This window comes from Plectropomus leopardus, chromosome 15 (genome assembly GCF_026936395.1).
Source record: "Plectropomus leopardus strain MGB_pleo_1.0 chromosome 15, ASM2693639v1, whole genome shotgun sequence".
In the NCBI taxonomy this organism is placed as follows: Eukaryota; Metazoa; Chordata; class Actinopteri; order Perciformes; family Serranidae; genus Plectropomus; species Plectropomus leopardus.
In genome coordinates, this window is record NC_142190.1 from 19232475 (window position 1) to 19249272 (window position 16798).

General features: G+C 37.4%; 1 protein-coding gene across 1 annotated transcript; it reads right to left on the reverse strand.

The window, feature by feature from the left end:
• Positions 1-46: 46 nt before the first annotated feature.
• Positions 47-16017, reverse strand: nf2b (NF2, moesin-ezrin-radixin like (MERLIN) tumor suppressor b). The gene is made up of 17 exons (XM_042498597.2): positions 15661-16017; positions 13667-13781; positions 12840-12965; positions 12090-12212; positions 11825-11908; positions 10201-10269; positions 9599-9681; positions 8210-8285; positions 7977-8114; positions 7194-7268; positions 6979-7092; positions 6734-6856; positions 6305-6522; positions 5247-5349; positions 4275-4411; positions 4024-4192; positions 47-2201 (listed from the first exon to the last, which is right to left on the reverse strand). Exons 2-17 carry the CDS (start codon positions 13754-13756, stop codon positions 2154-2156), a joined length of 1776 nt encoding a protein of 591 aa, XP_042354531.1. The 5' UTR covers positions 13757-13781; positions 15661-16017; the 3' UTR covers positions 47-2153.
• Positions 16018-16798: the final 781 nt, after the last annotated feature.

A 16798-nucleotide genomic window follows, 5' to 3' on the forward strand; every position in this document is an offset into this window, starting at 1 on the left:
TTTAAATCGATTATTATTGAAATAAAAAATAGACAATTATGTGGCCTTTGTTCTGTAGTTACGATGACTGCATTTTATTGACACATTTGGAGGCAAGAAAGATTAAATCACTGCCTATGAGATCACTACTGTTTGTGCAAACATCAGGCAAAGCAGAGACTTTGTTTTGTAATCAGTGTTGTAATGAAATGATATGCATAAGATAACTTGATGAGCAAAAAAAAAAAAAAAAATCATTGACACAACTTTGATGTGAATGTGAAATTTTAAGATTTTTGTCACTTCAAAATAAAAAGGCATTCCTTAAGGTATAAAATTGTTCTAGGTGAAAATCATTTTTCAACACTGGGCTAAAATTTGGCAGAAAAATCCCATTCTAGAAAAACAAACAGTAAATTCCTCAACAATGATAGAGCTCAAGAAAAGGGGTATGATGATGTTATTTAAGCATTTATAGCACAAATAAATAAAGTTCAAGAAGAAAATTGAAGCACTTAAGCACGCTGTTGATAAAAAAAGAACACTTCCACCGGGTTATATGAGACAATGCCATTTAGGCAAGACCAAGGTTAGCAATACTCATTTATAACCCAATCATGAGGGCAATTATGAACCAAGCGTTTGTCACTGTTCAGTCTGACAGGCCGGTCCAAATTTTAAAAAATGCAGAATTTCTGGCTGAACATTTGGCATTCAGCCTCTCCCTTTTTAACAATGTAATGAGGAGTATGGCACAATAAAGGCCCACTCAGATTACCCACCTTTATATATGTGAAATGCTGTGCACACACTGCTGTCAGAAACCATTTGAACAACTATTTGACGAAAATAGCCTGCTTAAAAAGGTAAACATTAATGGATACTGTTCATCTCAGGGGTTAAACAATTAGATTCTACATGCAGTGATTGTCTCCAACACTAACCCTGAGAAGGACATGAGCTGAGAAAAAAGACAAAAAAAGAAACAGAAAAGCCATCAGTCTGCTGGTCTGTCAATCCGGTCAGGGCACGACATCAACCCCCAAAATAAACTCACAGCTATGAAACATGAGCACAATGATACCAAATTAAACCTTAGTAACTCAAATCATCATAGTAAAAAATAAAGTTCAAGGCACATCAACAGTCTAGAGTACAAAATATAAAAACTTGAAATGGCAGAGAACAAGCTTGTAACTGTATTCTACATTTCTATTAAATAGCACAAAGAGGCATTAGAAACAATAAAGGCACCTGACTGCTGCTATCAGTAAAGGCAATTCACGAACCAAGTAAGAGAAACAGCAAACCAACACAAGTGAAAGGCCAAATCACAGATCAAACACCACGTTTAACATTTTTATGGAGTGTCACGTGTAGAGACTGTCCCAGCACATGTCTGCTTGGACTGTTCTGTAAGTTGCAATTGTTATTTTTATAAATTACTTTTATGCACAAGATCACTATGCTTATTCCCACATTGCATATCATTGATCACGAGTTGTCTCTGGTGTTATCAACAAAAGCTTGGTTAATACATAACCTGAAATTTGGGCATTTTGGTTTCTTTGATGTTCTAATTTCTAAAGTTTGACAAACACTTTGCTGGTTTGAAAGACAATAACCATATTCACAAAATCAATTTGATATTCATAACTTTGAAGAATTTCCCCTCAGATAAGATAATTTACCTTATTACATCTAAAGCAGGAACTTCGCCTAAAGCTGGCTTGTGAGTAATTTTGACCTCAATCCCTATCCCAAAATGTTGTCAAGGCACTAATGTATGACTCGTCATTAAGTTATGATATTATATCTGACCAACTTACTGCAAAGTATCCCTTAAAACCACAAAAAAGCCATCAGCAACTCATTCATACATCCATCATCAGCACCATGTCCTGAATCTGTTAGATACACACATTAATGTGTTCATTATATATATAAAAAGAAATGTGAAAGGCACTGTAGTGTAGCAGGTGGAACAATCTGCACGACAACCTGTGCAGGGAGCCAGAAGTGGCTGTTTGTTGTTGAGGACAGTTTTAAAGTCTTTCAAAAGCACAAAGTGTGTGTGAGTGTCTGTTAGTTTCAGCCAGGTAAAAAATGAACCGGACATTTTGAGAAAGTATTGAGTCACAACAGCTGGTGCGCTCCTTCCCCATCTTGCAGGATCACACTTCTTCAAAGAAGGCCATCTGAGACATGTATGCAGAGTTTCGCTGCAAAACAACACAAGTGTAAGCAGTTTGAGAGAGCAAAGGTGGCTAAAAATCAGTGCTAAGACATCTGCATTCATGGTGCGATAAGAAACTCAAAGACAAAAATTATGTGTGCTGTTATATAACTGTCACTACAGATGCAATTAATAGTATTTAGGGTGGGGCCGCGAACTCGGTAGTTACAAGTGTGAACCAAGTACAGATGCACGCTAAACCAATCTGCCAAATTTGGGCATCTGAGAGTACATCTGGGTGAGAATGCCAAGTTTGGACAGGAGGTGGAAGTGCCCGACAACCTGTAAGCCAGTCAGTTTCCAAGCAAGCTGAGAGTATCACTGCAGAGCTGATCTGCAGTGATAGTTTCGGCATCTGGTCTATTTTCTATTATACAACAGTTAGTTCCGACCGAGCAAATTGATTGGACAAGAGTCATGCTGTGAGTGCCGATATAGAGTATAACAGCACTGTGACTGTCAACTTTGCATGTATCACTTCATTTTACAGGTGTTCTGAGCCGTTAATTACATTAACCATTAATTAGCCAACATTGAGGGCGATAACACACTTTGTAACGCAAAGAGCAACGTATTTCCACAAATAAAATTTGAGTTAGATCTTCAGAAAAGGACAAAGGAGCACGAAGGAGCCCGTATGCTTCAATGCAAATCTCCTGTTATGCTAATATTACACAGGAAGGCATCTCAATGTACTGATTAAGCCGTTAACCCATGAGCACAACATGTATACCATCTAAGAAACTGTCAACAGATCCATTAACTGGCTGTACAATAAATGGAAACACATTTAAAAATGAAATGTACATGATACAAAGAAGTAATATGTAGACCTACACAAAGTAGCAAATCATTATCTATTGCTGCTTTTTACCGTTAAAAAAAGGCACTCTGAACTGTTGTATAAAAGCAATATCACACTGGAGGTGGTGCTATTGTACTGATTATCTTGAGCATGAGGCCACTGAATGACAACCGTGCTGATTATCAGTACAGCAGCAGCCCCTCTTTTGTGATATTGCTAGTATCAACTGTGTTTTTGATATTACATACTTATTCCGAATATTTGTTAATTGTGTGTCTAAACAGAAGGCAAGAGACAAGCAGACAAACACACACACACACACACACACACACACCACACAAAGACAGACAGACAGACTTAGCTCTACGTTTGATGAGAAAACAGGGGAGCAGAATCAGTGGTTGACCAGCGCAGAGGGAGAGAGGGAGAGAGCGAAGCCGCGTAATGTCTGCAGCTTGCTCAGAAACTACATTTTTTTACATTTACATTTTTAGTATTACACAAAGTAATTAAATTACTGAACAAAGGTATTGTTGGGAACCAGTTCTAGGTATCTTTACAGTATCAATTCAAATGTGAACAGCAACCCTAACAAACTTCACATGCTCCGTATTTTAAATGTTTTGTCACCCCACTGCAAAATATTCACAATGGGTGCCCTTTATACTGTTGGCTCAAGTTATATTTGTTTATGTATAGGGGAGAATGTTTGTGCTTCAGGTTTATAAGAACCATTATGATAAGATAAATTCTTAGCGCTGTCAAAAAAAAAACTACTATAATGTATTACAATGACACATGCTGCAGTCAGTCGGCTACGGTGTGCACATTAACCTATTATTATGAAACAGTACACAGACGGGAAACACTTTATAGTATTAGTTGGATTCACTGGTTCATACACTCTATTAGACAATCGGACAGGTAACCAATCACCAGTAAAACTAATAATATAAGTAATAATAACACCAAGATGAAGATCTTAAGAAGTGATGACACGTACGTTGCTGTGAGGTATGTAGACGGGCTCCTGGATGAATCCCCTCGCCTCACTGCGGAGGCCGTAGATGCCAGCTTGCTGCTGCTGCTCCTCCAGCTTCAGAGACTCGATCTCCGTCTTCAGTTCCTTCAGCTGGTCCTGCAGGTGTTTACTCTTCTCCATGTACTCCAGCCTGCATTGATGCGTGACAACACATCGTACACAAGCAGATCTGAACTGTCTGTCAGTGTTGTTACAAGGGAATTTAAACTCACCTCTCTCTCTCGATCTCCATAGACAACCTTTTCATGTCAGAGTCCTTGAAGTCGAGGCGCGTAGATGCAGATTCATAGGCAAAGTCGGCTGCTTCAGGAGGAGCAGGGGGAGCAGGAGTGGAGTAGGCTGCTATGAGCTGGAACCCAGGAAAACGGATGTCAAGTCAGTGGTTTTACGATAGCAAAAATTTCAATTGATATGAAGCCTAACTTTTTGCAAATGATATATTTTGTATGGCTCTGTAACTAGTTGCTACTACTTGAGTTGTTGCTCTTATTCCGAGCAACAACTCAAAATGAAAGCAAACTTTTTATCTACTAAATCCAACATATAATTTAACACTTACAAACAGTTGGAGGTTGCACACATTACTTTCATGCTTATATTTCAGCGTTTTGAGCTGAATTACAGCGACTCTTTTCTTGTGTGAACTTGGCTGCTCGTATGATGAAAATAGTCTCCTCAAAAACTAACTCCTTAAATGCACTAAACATCACATATTGGGGATTAATAAAGTGACTGCACTGTAACAACTAATATTTATAAGTCAGAGATTCATTAAAAACAAACTTTTAATCTAGGCTCGGGTGGTATCTTGATGTTACGTTGTAGCCGAGTATTTAGAAATACTTTTCAAAACTACAGACACTCATCCTTTTATTAAACTAATACAGAGATGCTGTATTGAGGATGCATTGTGCGTCAAACACTGTGACTGCCGGTGGTAGGACAGTTTTGGTGAGTTTCATTTTGTTTGTGTCCTGTTTTAATGAAGTGCTCTTATGATGAGTTGATGCGGCAGCTGAGTTAGTTTTAATTTGGTGAAAGATAATCTTGAATTCAGAAGATGTTCGTTTGCACTACACACAAATACTGTCATATACTGTATACTCCGGTGAAATTTCAGGAAGGTACGAAGAAAATAGATACCGCCCAAGTCTATTCTAGCAGCACTAGCATCATCACCATACAGGGTATGTTGTTTTGGTGATCTCCAGCAGCTTTTGTTTGGCTCTCCTCTCAGCGTCCTTTGCCTCGGTCAGGTCCTGTTTCAGATGATCTGCCTCCTTCAACCTGGAACCAGAGGTTTTGGTTACTTCAAGGGTGGAGGAAAACACTAATCGTGTTATTAATATATAGTAAACAGAATACCTAAGTGATTTTAACTTATTCTGGACAAACAGAGAGATAGAATGTAATGATAACTAATAATGGCTTACATTGAAAAGTAAGATAAATGTCATGCATATAGACTGAATCACAAAGTTTACTTACAATAACTTCTGGGTAGAAAACTACCACATCACATACATATAATTAAAAGGCACTGAGAAAACTCCGGCTTGGGTGGTACCCAGCCTGACACCCTGGCTGTGAGACTACCAAACTCCTCTTTTGACTCCAAAGATGTAGCAGGATTTAAGGACACATTTCAATTTCATTTTTTAAATGTAGTTTAAAAAAAATGAAATTAAAATTTAAATGTAGTTTAAAAAATTAGTTTTAAGCCACCCAAAAAAGATCAATATTAGTTTCAGCATGCACTGTATTTAGGATATTTTCACAGCTTTAACTTGCAGTGTGACAGCCCTTAGCGAGAGGGATTTGAGGCAGTTTTATCAAAAACACCTGAGTCCATTGAGAAAAACAGTCATTTTACTCCACCAAACCGCAGAGCTGCAGGTCTACCACTGCCTCGATCTGCTATTTCGTAAGGTTCAGTGATGCTAATATTCAAATATAGTGTACACTTAAACTGAAGTATGTTTTGCTGCAGCCCCATCCACGGCAGCACATTGCTTGGCTTCTCTGTCAGTAGATTTGTTTTACTAAAGACGTCTGCAAAACATAACAGTTCATAAATAATCACAGCAGAAACGTCAGATAGGTCGGACCACCGTGTTTAACTCTATATCTTAATCTATATTTAGACTGGTTATGAGCCAGTCTTCTACCCGGAAGTGACTTTGGTTGTTAGTGCGACGTCACAGTGATTTGGTCGATAGAAAAGCTGTCATTGGGTCCAGACCTCCTCTCTGACTGCTCCACCAGTTTGACAGCCAGCTGCTCTGCCTCCCTCATCTTCTGCTCCATCAGCCTTTTCTCCTCCTTGGTCTTCATGGCGGTGACCTCTAACCTCTGCCTGTCCTGCTCAGCTTCTGCAGCCTTGTGGGCCAACAGCTTGGCCTCCTCCTCAGCAATCTGGGCCTTCTCTGCCAGCAGGTCTGCTGTCTCTTCAGATCGCAGCTAGAGAAAATGCATTATAACATTTAAAAAGCGATTAACCAGCTAATACCAGTTGAGTTGTGTAAGAGTTTAGGGCTGAGTGTGAATAAGTAATCTGTCTCTGTAAAATCTAATAAAAACAGAAATGTAAAGCTTGTTGCCCAGACAGGAGCTCACCCAATAGTCCGGAAGATTCAACAATTATCTCATGTCAAGTATATGAAGGCCTCACCAGTGCCTCGTTGGCCAGTCGTGCCTCGTCCTGCAGCTGGAAAAGTCTTCGTTCCATTTCTTCTTTTGCCCGTTCCGCTTCCTCTCTCATCTGTTTTTCCCGTGCCAGGATTTGACGCTCCATCTAGATGGAGTCGAGGAAACACAATTTAACTCTAAACAATCAACAATGATTATGTATGCATCGTGTACATCACGTTTTATCTGTTATCCTCATTGTTACGGTGGAGCTGAGAGCGCGCTGACCTTCTTGCGGGCCTTCTCCTCTTTCGCTTGAGCCTTCATCTGTTGCACTTCAATGGAGTCCACCTTCCTCCTCCTCATGAATAGATCGTGGTTACCGATGCACAACTGCAGGATCTAAAGACACAGGTGATACATAACAGCAATATCTTACTTCTAATAACTCTCATCTAGCATATTTATAGTTGAACATTTACACGTTAAAGAGGCAAACCAACCAGCTTGTTGACGCGCAGCTGAGACGAGTAGAACTTGAAAACATCTTTCTTTTTATCGAGGGGTTTGATTGTGAACTGCAACATGAGAAATGAAAAAAATAAAGTTCAGTTATCCTGCACGACTGACTCTAATTTTGTTTTAGCATTGTTTCAGAAAGCAGCACAGCTCTGATGCCTTTACAACAATACAGCTAACGGGTTAGAGAGGAAATTTCCATACTGACCGCAGGTTCAAAAAAAACAGCTGTGTGTACTGTCGAGCTGTAATAATTACTTATTAGACAGAAAAATTCATTGGAAACTGTTATGAACATCAATTGATACAATTTAGGGCATTTTTAAAGAAAGAAGGCTAACATTTTGGGGTTTTTCTGCTTTGTAAATGTGAGAATTTGATGCTTTTTTTTCATACCTGATAATAAACTGATAAATTTAAACTGTTGGTCCAATAAAATGTTCCATTTAAAGGCTCTGAAAAAAATATTTTTTGCTGTTTTCTGACATTTTATTGAAATAAAGATTAATGGATCACTCCTGAAAATAATGAGCAGATTAATCAATGATGAAAATAACTGTTAGTCGCAGTCTTAATGTATTGGCAGTTGTATTGTTGTTGAGTGTGGCACGGTACATATCGTAAAAAAATATATAAATATTCTGCATATTTTCCTACGAAAATCTTTATGGTTGTGGAATTTCCATACAGTTGAACAAACAAACAAAAAAAAAAACAGAGTGGCGTAATTAAAAAAATCGGAAAAGAGAGTCCACTGCTTCCATTACCTCCTTTTCACTGTAAGAGATGTTGCGGATGCCGCTCCAAGGAAAGGATTTGTTTGGGTTGAGTTTGCTGTTGGGGCTGTAGATGTGAAGACCCTGAGCATCCACTCCTAGTAACAGGTCTGTGTCCCTCTTATTTTGCTGTCAGTGTGATGTGTAAAACAGAAATGTAAACCAGCATGGAGATAATGCTTAAGGTTGTTTTTTTTTTCAAAATACTTTATCGAGGCACTCACAGTGATGGCAAAGTAGCTGACACCGTACATCTCAAGGTCCTGAGCAATTTTTAAGTATTCCATCTCAGCCTCATCCCTGTACGGATGGTGTAGAAAAACAAGGAAGAAAAGGTTTACACATGTATTACACTCAAACTACAGAATCTAAGACTACAGCTTTTGTATAGTAGGGGTGTCACGGTTTTCCAAATGTAAGACCTGAAGTGACTTTAAGGTCGCCATTACTTTCAATTTCAATTTCAATATTTTTTAAGCATTGATGGCTATGTCTTGGTTAGACCGAGTCTTAATTTGTAAAGATTAACAGATCATTAGTTTTATGCCCTGAAGTCTGTCATTTACATTTACAAATTCTTCTTTAAAAAAGATAGGCCACGTGCCATAGTATCAAGCGTGATATAACTAACTTTTTTTTTAATGTACCACACATTTAAGATTTTATTGTTTACTTACGAAGTATTAAATAGCATCCAATATTATCTCTCTTGACTTTTTACAGTTGTACATCCCCCTAAGGTTATTGAGGTCTGCTGACGAGTTGCTCCTGGCTGTCTCAAGACTAACACTAACACTGCCTGCTTTGAAATTCCCTCTTAAAACACATTTTCATGATTTTTAACCCACTATGAGTGTAGCTTCTACATGTTATTGTCCTTTGGTCTTTTAAGCTTGTCTTTGTGTTCCTACTGCATTCTTTATATGGTGTTTTTTTCAGATTTTATAATTAGTTATTTTATTTTTTTACTGTCTGTTTTTTTGTAGTTTTTTTGTGCTGTTTTTGAATTGTACAGCACTTTGGTCCACTGTTACTGTTTTTAAAAGTGCTAAATTTGGATTGCACTAAGGCTATATGGTTACAGTTAAATAGCTTACTGAAATGAATAGACACTTTTCCCCCCCAATCATCTAGGACCAAAACAAAAAGCCACTAGAGGGCAGAAGGGTACTTTAAAACAACAGCTTGAGTTTCCTCAAAGGCAAAAGCCCTCCTTGCTTCCCTTCCACTTCACTACCATAGCCTACATACTGCAGTTTTCAGGTCAACAACACATTGGTTGTTTACATAACTTAAAGGGAAGGCAAAATTATGCCACACTGCTGACTTTTTTGAAGCAGTACGATAGACGAGTCTCTCCATCGTCTCCAGCAATGGCCACGGTGTCTGGAAAATTGCAGTAAGCTATGCTGTGTTATCTTTGACGTGCTGTTTTTTTCCCTTTAAACACATGCAAATAAGCAGGTTGGGGGTGGAAATCCTGCTTTGCATCAAAATTGAAAACTCTTATGACCAATTTTCAATTTAGAACTGAAATCGTGACATCCCTATTATTAAGGTGTTAATTTCTCTTTAGATGCTGGATTTCAGGAGCCCTGCTTGTGCTGGCCTACCTGGCGATGCCTCTGTGCTCTGCATACCAAGCGGTAATCTTCTCCTCCCACATGTCTGCTGTCATTTGGTATTGCATCAAAACCTGGGATACCATACAGGACCATAGGAAAGACATTATATACTGTGTATTAATGCTGCATGATTGATGCAATTGCAATTGCAATTTCAGGCTGTGCGATTACATAACCGCAGCCAAAGCCAAGAAGAAAACTTTCGCCAGTTAATGGAAAAACTTACTTTTTTTGGAAAATATTAAGTTATTTTGAAAACAGTACTGTAAAAACTTAAGGTTTTGTATTTTTCTCATTCTACTTAATTTTTGTATGTTTTGAGTTGAGAAATACACACTTTAAAACTGTTAATATTCTCAGCATTTTCCTTTGTAAGCAAGAAGGTAGACTCATGATATCATTTATTATTTTATCGTAATCACAAATCACAATATTGTTCAGTATAATTGCAATTGCGCATTTTTACCAAATCGAGCGGCACTACTGTGTATACACACATATATGTAAAGTAGACAATAAAGTAGACCTACAATACAGACACTATATGTGAACAACAAGAGTGAAAAATACACATTGTGCAGTATACTTACTCTTTTCGGCAAAAGCTCATCTTGTGCCAGGAAGCCTGGCTTGTGAAAGTTTGGGTCATAGTCACCGTACTGTGATTGAGGGGGAGACGGTAGAAAACAAGAAAAGAAAAAGAAAGAAACGTGGGTGTTACTGGTGCACAATTGCAAAACATAATGGGTCTTAATGGGACTGAGCCTAACCTGACCCACCAGGTTCTGGCTGAGCTGGAGGGTAATTTCTCACTATTCCCTTGGGCCTGAGTGGGCCTGGTTCTTGCCCATTAAATGCTTATTCATCTAGTTATTTTATGAAACTATAGAGAGCTGTCTTGTGCTTACATGGTCCTTTGGCAGGAGTTTTAATGGACTAAATCAAGGGGGAAAGAGAGAGAAAGAGGGGAGAGAGAGGGGGAAAGTGACAGAACAACGAAGCAAGAACCTGGGTAGAGAGAGAGAGAGAGAGAGAGAGTGCACGAGAGATGGGCAGAAAACAAGAGAAAGAGAAAGAGGGCTGCAAGGCGGCTTGGTTGGCAGTGTTTGCTTTTGCCTCCCCAGGAGTGGGAGAGATGTGCGTAACATGCAGCGTAGAGTGGTGATCATCATCTGAGCACTGCATCACCATGGATCGCTGTGCGTTCTAGATGCACTGCGATGCAAAGCCCGTTCTGCCAAACCTGTCATGCACAAGATGACAGAATAATAACAGAGAGAAGAGAAGAAGAAGTGGTGCGAGAAAACACACTAGCCCTTCGCTTGTTATACTTGTTTTAATATCAAAAAATGTATATTTTATAATATAAAAATGCAATATAGAATAGTCCTATTATTACAGCACAAATTCAGATTTTTTAATTGGGTCTTGGGCCCAAAACTGCAGCTGAGGTTCAGGCTCGGGCCGGGCTTGGACAGAAACTGTGTGGGTTCATGTAGGGTCATGCCTGATTTTTTTAGGCCAGATCAGAGCTCTAGTAGGATTTAGGGGCATCTATTGGCAGAAATGGTAAATAATAACTTTGTTTTAAATAGTTCACCTGAAACTAAGAAGCTTTACTTTATTTTTCTAACATTAGAATAAGGTGTTTTATCAAAATACAGAGGGGGTCCTCAGAGATGTCATGTTGGTTCTACAGTAGCCTAGAACGGACAAATCGAACACTGGCTCCAGATAGGGCATATGTACTGTATTTCCGCATTGGCCACCACAGTTCTCCTACATGGTTGGTACCCAGAAGAAGTTTCAGTTGGTTGCATTCAAAAATCTCACTGCTAGATGCCACTCGATCCTACACGTTAGACCATTAAATCCTATAATATGTGCAAGACTAACAGAAAATTAAACATATTATTGCATCATCACATAGATCTGCTCTTTAAATAAGTCACCTCGCATCTTCCTTTGAGGATTAAAATAAGTACCCAAATGTATTTTTATACTTTCTACCATCTGTGCTGTTGTGCCCATACACAGAGTGCATCTTTGCATAAAGCTTATCAAAACATTTTCTTTTCAAGCGTATTCGCATAAAGCATTAACTATGAATTTAAGCTTGACTAAAACGGACAACATGTGTTTTGAGAAACAGGCAGGACAAACATACTGCAGGTGCAGCAAATAATAGTAAGGGACCATGCATGGCTTTCTTACCTTGGCCTGAACAGCATATGATGCCAACAGAACAGACGCTTCAGGGGAACAGAATATCTCTTCATCTAATATCTGTTTTTTCACCTATAAAAGAAGACAGGTAGGAACATGTATTGAACCAAGTGAACATTTTTCATTCAGTTTTCTACAGTAAGGAGCTGGATTCTACCTACATATAAAATACAACCAACAGCAACATTTTCAAAGAGTTTATACAAAAATGAATAAAAGATTATTTTACAAGAAATGTGATCAGTTGGATTACCTGTAAGAAGAAGAGGTGCTGAGTTATCTCTTGGACTAGCTCTTCTTCTACTTTTTCTGGGAAGAATTTGGCCAGGAAATGAAATGTTATGGGAGAGTCCTTTGGAACCTCCTGGTCCAACACCTTAGAAAAAAAAAAGGTTCACAATAATATTTTTTATTAGACTAGACTTTCTCTGAAGCCATAATGTCACGTCAAAATGACAGTCTTTGTGATATGTTACCAGCAACATACTAAACAACTAGGCAATCAATTGCTTGATTGGTCTACGTACTTATAATTTATGAGGAATTTAAATAATCAATGAAATATAATAGTAATTCATTAAGCAAAAATGGCAAACATTAGCTCATCCCGGCATCTCTGGCGTGAGGATTTGCTGTTTTATATCATTTTAAATTAAATACATTTTGGTTTTGGATTTTTTGTTGAATTAAACAAGCAATTTAAAGATGTCATCTTTGACTCTGAATAAATTTGATGTTTTGGGTTTTGTTTTTTTTTAACATGTGGTCTAACACTCTGTAGACTAAACAATTATTTGAAAAATGATAAATGAATTATCTGATAATGAAACACTATCATAATTTGCAGCCCTATAATCAAGATTAGCCTCACCTCCAGCACATACAAATCCTCTGCAATGGGAAAAACATTTTAACCACATAGCGCCTGGAAAATTGTGCAAGTGGTGTTGTTTTTAAAGCTCATTAGCCACTTTGACAGTGACAAGTTCACTAGTTCACTCACGCGTTTCTCTGGTTTCAGCCAGGCGTAGGTGTCCTTTACTGTGTACCTGAGTCCGAAAAACCAGGTCTCCCTCAAACCAACAGTGCGACACACCAGGTCAAACAGGTCTTTACCTTTCCACTTCACCTGAAAAAACAGTGCGTGATACAGAGACATGTAAGTTACTGTAAAGTTAATAAAAAAGAAACATTTATAAAACTTTGTAGTTTGCTGTTGATCCCCTGTGACTTCAGTTTTTTTATGACCAAAAATGTTCTTTTTTTTCTACCAAATTTAAGTTATCATCAACTAAAAAGCCTAAAACACAAGGGTACGACACTTGAGAAATTTCTTTTCAATCTACTGATGCTCTGACATAAACCCTATCATACCTCCTTACCCTTCATGCAAATGTAATGACATTTTTTAACATTTGATGAGAGCTTATTGAGTTGTAACCAACTTGCAGCTCCTGCAATATCCTCATTTGTGTTATTAATTTAAGTGTGTAAGTCAGTTTGTGACTAAGCCATGCTGGTATCATCCCATGCTAGTACCCGCTCAACTCAAGTCTTCCGGTGCTAAAACTTCAAAGGAGAAAAATAGGGCATCTCAAAGTCTTCACTTGATGACTTATGCAAAAAATATATTTAATATGCAAGTTTTTCTTAACACCTGTATTTAGCGAGCTTGAGTGAGCGTGAATCCCTTTTGGCTAACATTATGTGAGCTAACAACAGATAAAACATACCATTTGTTGATATTAATCTACCTAGACATGGAACAATGCACTCAGAGTTAGAAAAAGAATCATTTCAGCCTCAAAGGTTGCCTAAATAAATCCATACCTCACAGCTGAACTCCATTTCAGCATCCATGGTGATAACTTTGACTTTGAAAGTCTTTGGTTGTTTCTTCTTTAATCCTAGGATAGACATGCTGAGGGTGATGCTGTCAAAAAACCTGCACAAAAGAACAAAACTTAAGTATTACTAGAGTTAAACTGATTTCACAGCAAAACATGGCATTTTACATGGCAAAGACAAGGCAAGGCAAACGTGTTTAAATAGCACATTTCATACCACAAGTGCTTTGCAGATTAGTCAAGTCATAGTAGCCCAACACCAAGCATGCCCCAGAGGGCTGTGCAAACAGTCATTTCAATTCAATTTCAATTTGATCTTTAACGTCCAAGACAGGGAGGTAGAGATGTACAGCAACAACAATAATAGCATTCATTGCTATAACAGTGATTATAGAAATATGAATAATAATAACTAGTTGTGTGGGTCACTCCAAAAAAGCATCAGTAAGCAGCATTGGCAGAAAACACAAAAAATGTATAGAGGTGAGTTATACTGTGTACAAGGAATTACAAATGGAAGATTTGACACATAAAAATATGCTAAGCGCATACAGGCTAGCACATATGCAAAACACAGAAATGTGTATCATGCTAAGTATGAATTACATAGCAGGTGTTTAGTAGGTAGGGGCTTTTTATAAAAGTTCTTTGGATGTATAAAAGTGGGTTGTTAACTGCCTGCTGGAGATAACCTTAGTTAGCTTCTTAGATAACACATACAAATACGTATATACGTTTAAACTTTTGTCTATACAGACAGTTGGGCATGCAACTCACAATATTAGAGTGGTAAGATCAATCATTCAGTTAATTTCACTGACACCATGAGCACCAAGGAAGACGGTATTACTGGCACTTTGCAGAGATGCAAAAAAAAAAGATTAGTAGAGATTATTAGTAATACTATTTAAAAAAAAAAAAAAAAAGCTAATAAAACATGTCCAGTGAACTATATTCATAATTATCATAATTTTAAATGATAAATTATTTTACAGAATTGTTATAATTTTAAACTTTTTTTCAGGTCATTTCTTGCTTTTTTTTTACATTCTCTCTACATTTTTTAAAGATTTTTAGGAACATTTTTAGGTAACTTACTTATATTTGGGCAAGTTCTTCTTTTATTGTTCATTATTTTCTTCCCATGTTTCTGAAAAAATGTTGTTCTTTTTTAAAGCCAATTTGCCCAGGTTTCAAATGGTTAGATAAATAATTTGATTGTATTTCTCATCTATGCTGAGCAAGTTTTGAGTGAAAGGGATTTAAAGCTTGTCCCATATAAATGCCTGTCCCAAATATAAGCCAATTGAGGTCAATGCTTTAAGCAAAAATAGTTCATTGAAGTTTTACGGTAATAGAAGTGACTATATGGACAGAGCTATATTACAACTTCCTACAGTAAGTTATAGCAGTTGACTTTAGTTGTTACTGGAGCTGTGAACTATCTATCAAGCAATACGAAATCAATATTGAAGCAGTTTTCCAGAAAATAAAAACAAGTTACATCTACAACAATGATAAAGCATGCAGCTGAAAAGCAGAAAAAGGCTATTAAGTTACATGCTTCTAAATCATTTAAAACATTTTTAAAAAACCAAATTTCCCATGTTTCAAAGGGTTAAATACATCATTTGAATGTATTTCCCTATTTGCTGAGCAACAGTTTTGAGTGAAGGAATTAAAAGCCTCTCCCATGTAGACACCCGTCCATATATAAGCTTAAAGAGATCAGTGAGCTAAGCAAATACTAGCCCGGGCTATTAATTAAAGTTTTACGGTAATAGATGTGATAAAAAGGACGGAGCTTTAATTTAACATTTCTCAGTAAGCTCTGGCAGTTGACTTTAGCTGTTGCTAGAGCCTGAATTATCTATCAAGCCACGCGAAGTTAACGTTGAAGCAGTTTTACAGAAAGGAAAAAAGTTACACCTTAGTAACAATAAAACATGCAGCTGAAAAACAAAAAAGGCCCATTACCGGCGAGTAAAGTTACAGACTTCTGCCGTCCAACAAGGCTCAGAGGAGGCTGGGCTTTTTTCTATAGGGGGAGTCCAATGCTAAGCTAGCTGATATTACTGGACAGCGTTAGCTTTCCAGCTATGCCACGAAAACGGACCAAAACAAGTTGTAGAAAGAGCGAAACTTTTGAGGCATCTCCATCGTGAAACAGATTTACTTTGAAGCTTTTCGAAAGACACCTGGAAACAATTTCGCTCACGGTATCGGTAGCAACGCGCTTTAGCTGGTTAGCTTGCTATAACATTATCGAGAGGACTTTCCAGAAGATTTTTGTTTTGACTCGCGGTCACTCTACAGGTGGGAACACGAACAGCAGCCTGGGATAACGCCACTGCGCGTGCGCATGAATTTGGAAGCAAAAATGATGCCTTCAATGACTGTCGGAAATATAGGCTTGACACACGTTTATGTTTTTTTTTGTTGATTAAAAAAGTATAGAACAAGTATGGCAACCTGCTAGTGATGAAAAAAAGTATTCAGATACTTTACGTAAGTAAAAGCATTAATACTACAATATTTTAAAAAACACGCATGCAAATAAAAGTCCTGCATTGAAGCTTTTACTTAAATAAAAGTAACATATTCATTAAGAAAGCACTTAAAATATTAAAATTTTAAGTACCCAAAGCAGAAAAATCTGAAACGCAAAATTATCATTATTATTAGGGCATTAAACTGTTAGTTCTGAATAGAATATTTCACCAAAAGGGTAAAAATTAAACAATAATAATAAAATAAAATGAAATGAATAGGGGGGTAGCCTACAAATGTATCTCAGTTGTCGTATACAGTGGGATTTTTTTCTAGAATGTCATATAACTTTTTTGCTTGTATTTCTTTAATTAGTTTTACGATTTTATGTTCCTACGTTTAAATCTACTAAGGAAAAAATAAAGTTGAGGATGATTTCAGGATGTTGTTCTCTTGTATGACAAATTTTGCCAGAATTGCATTACAAAGTTTTTGTTTTTCGAGAAATACCGAATGTGATATTGTTTCTGAGGACAAAAGCTGGAAATGAAGAGATATTGTTGAATGTTGTTTAACACTTTTGTGAATGTCAAGCCAACATATTACACCACATTACAGTACATGA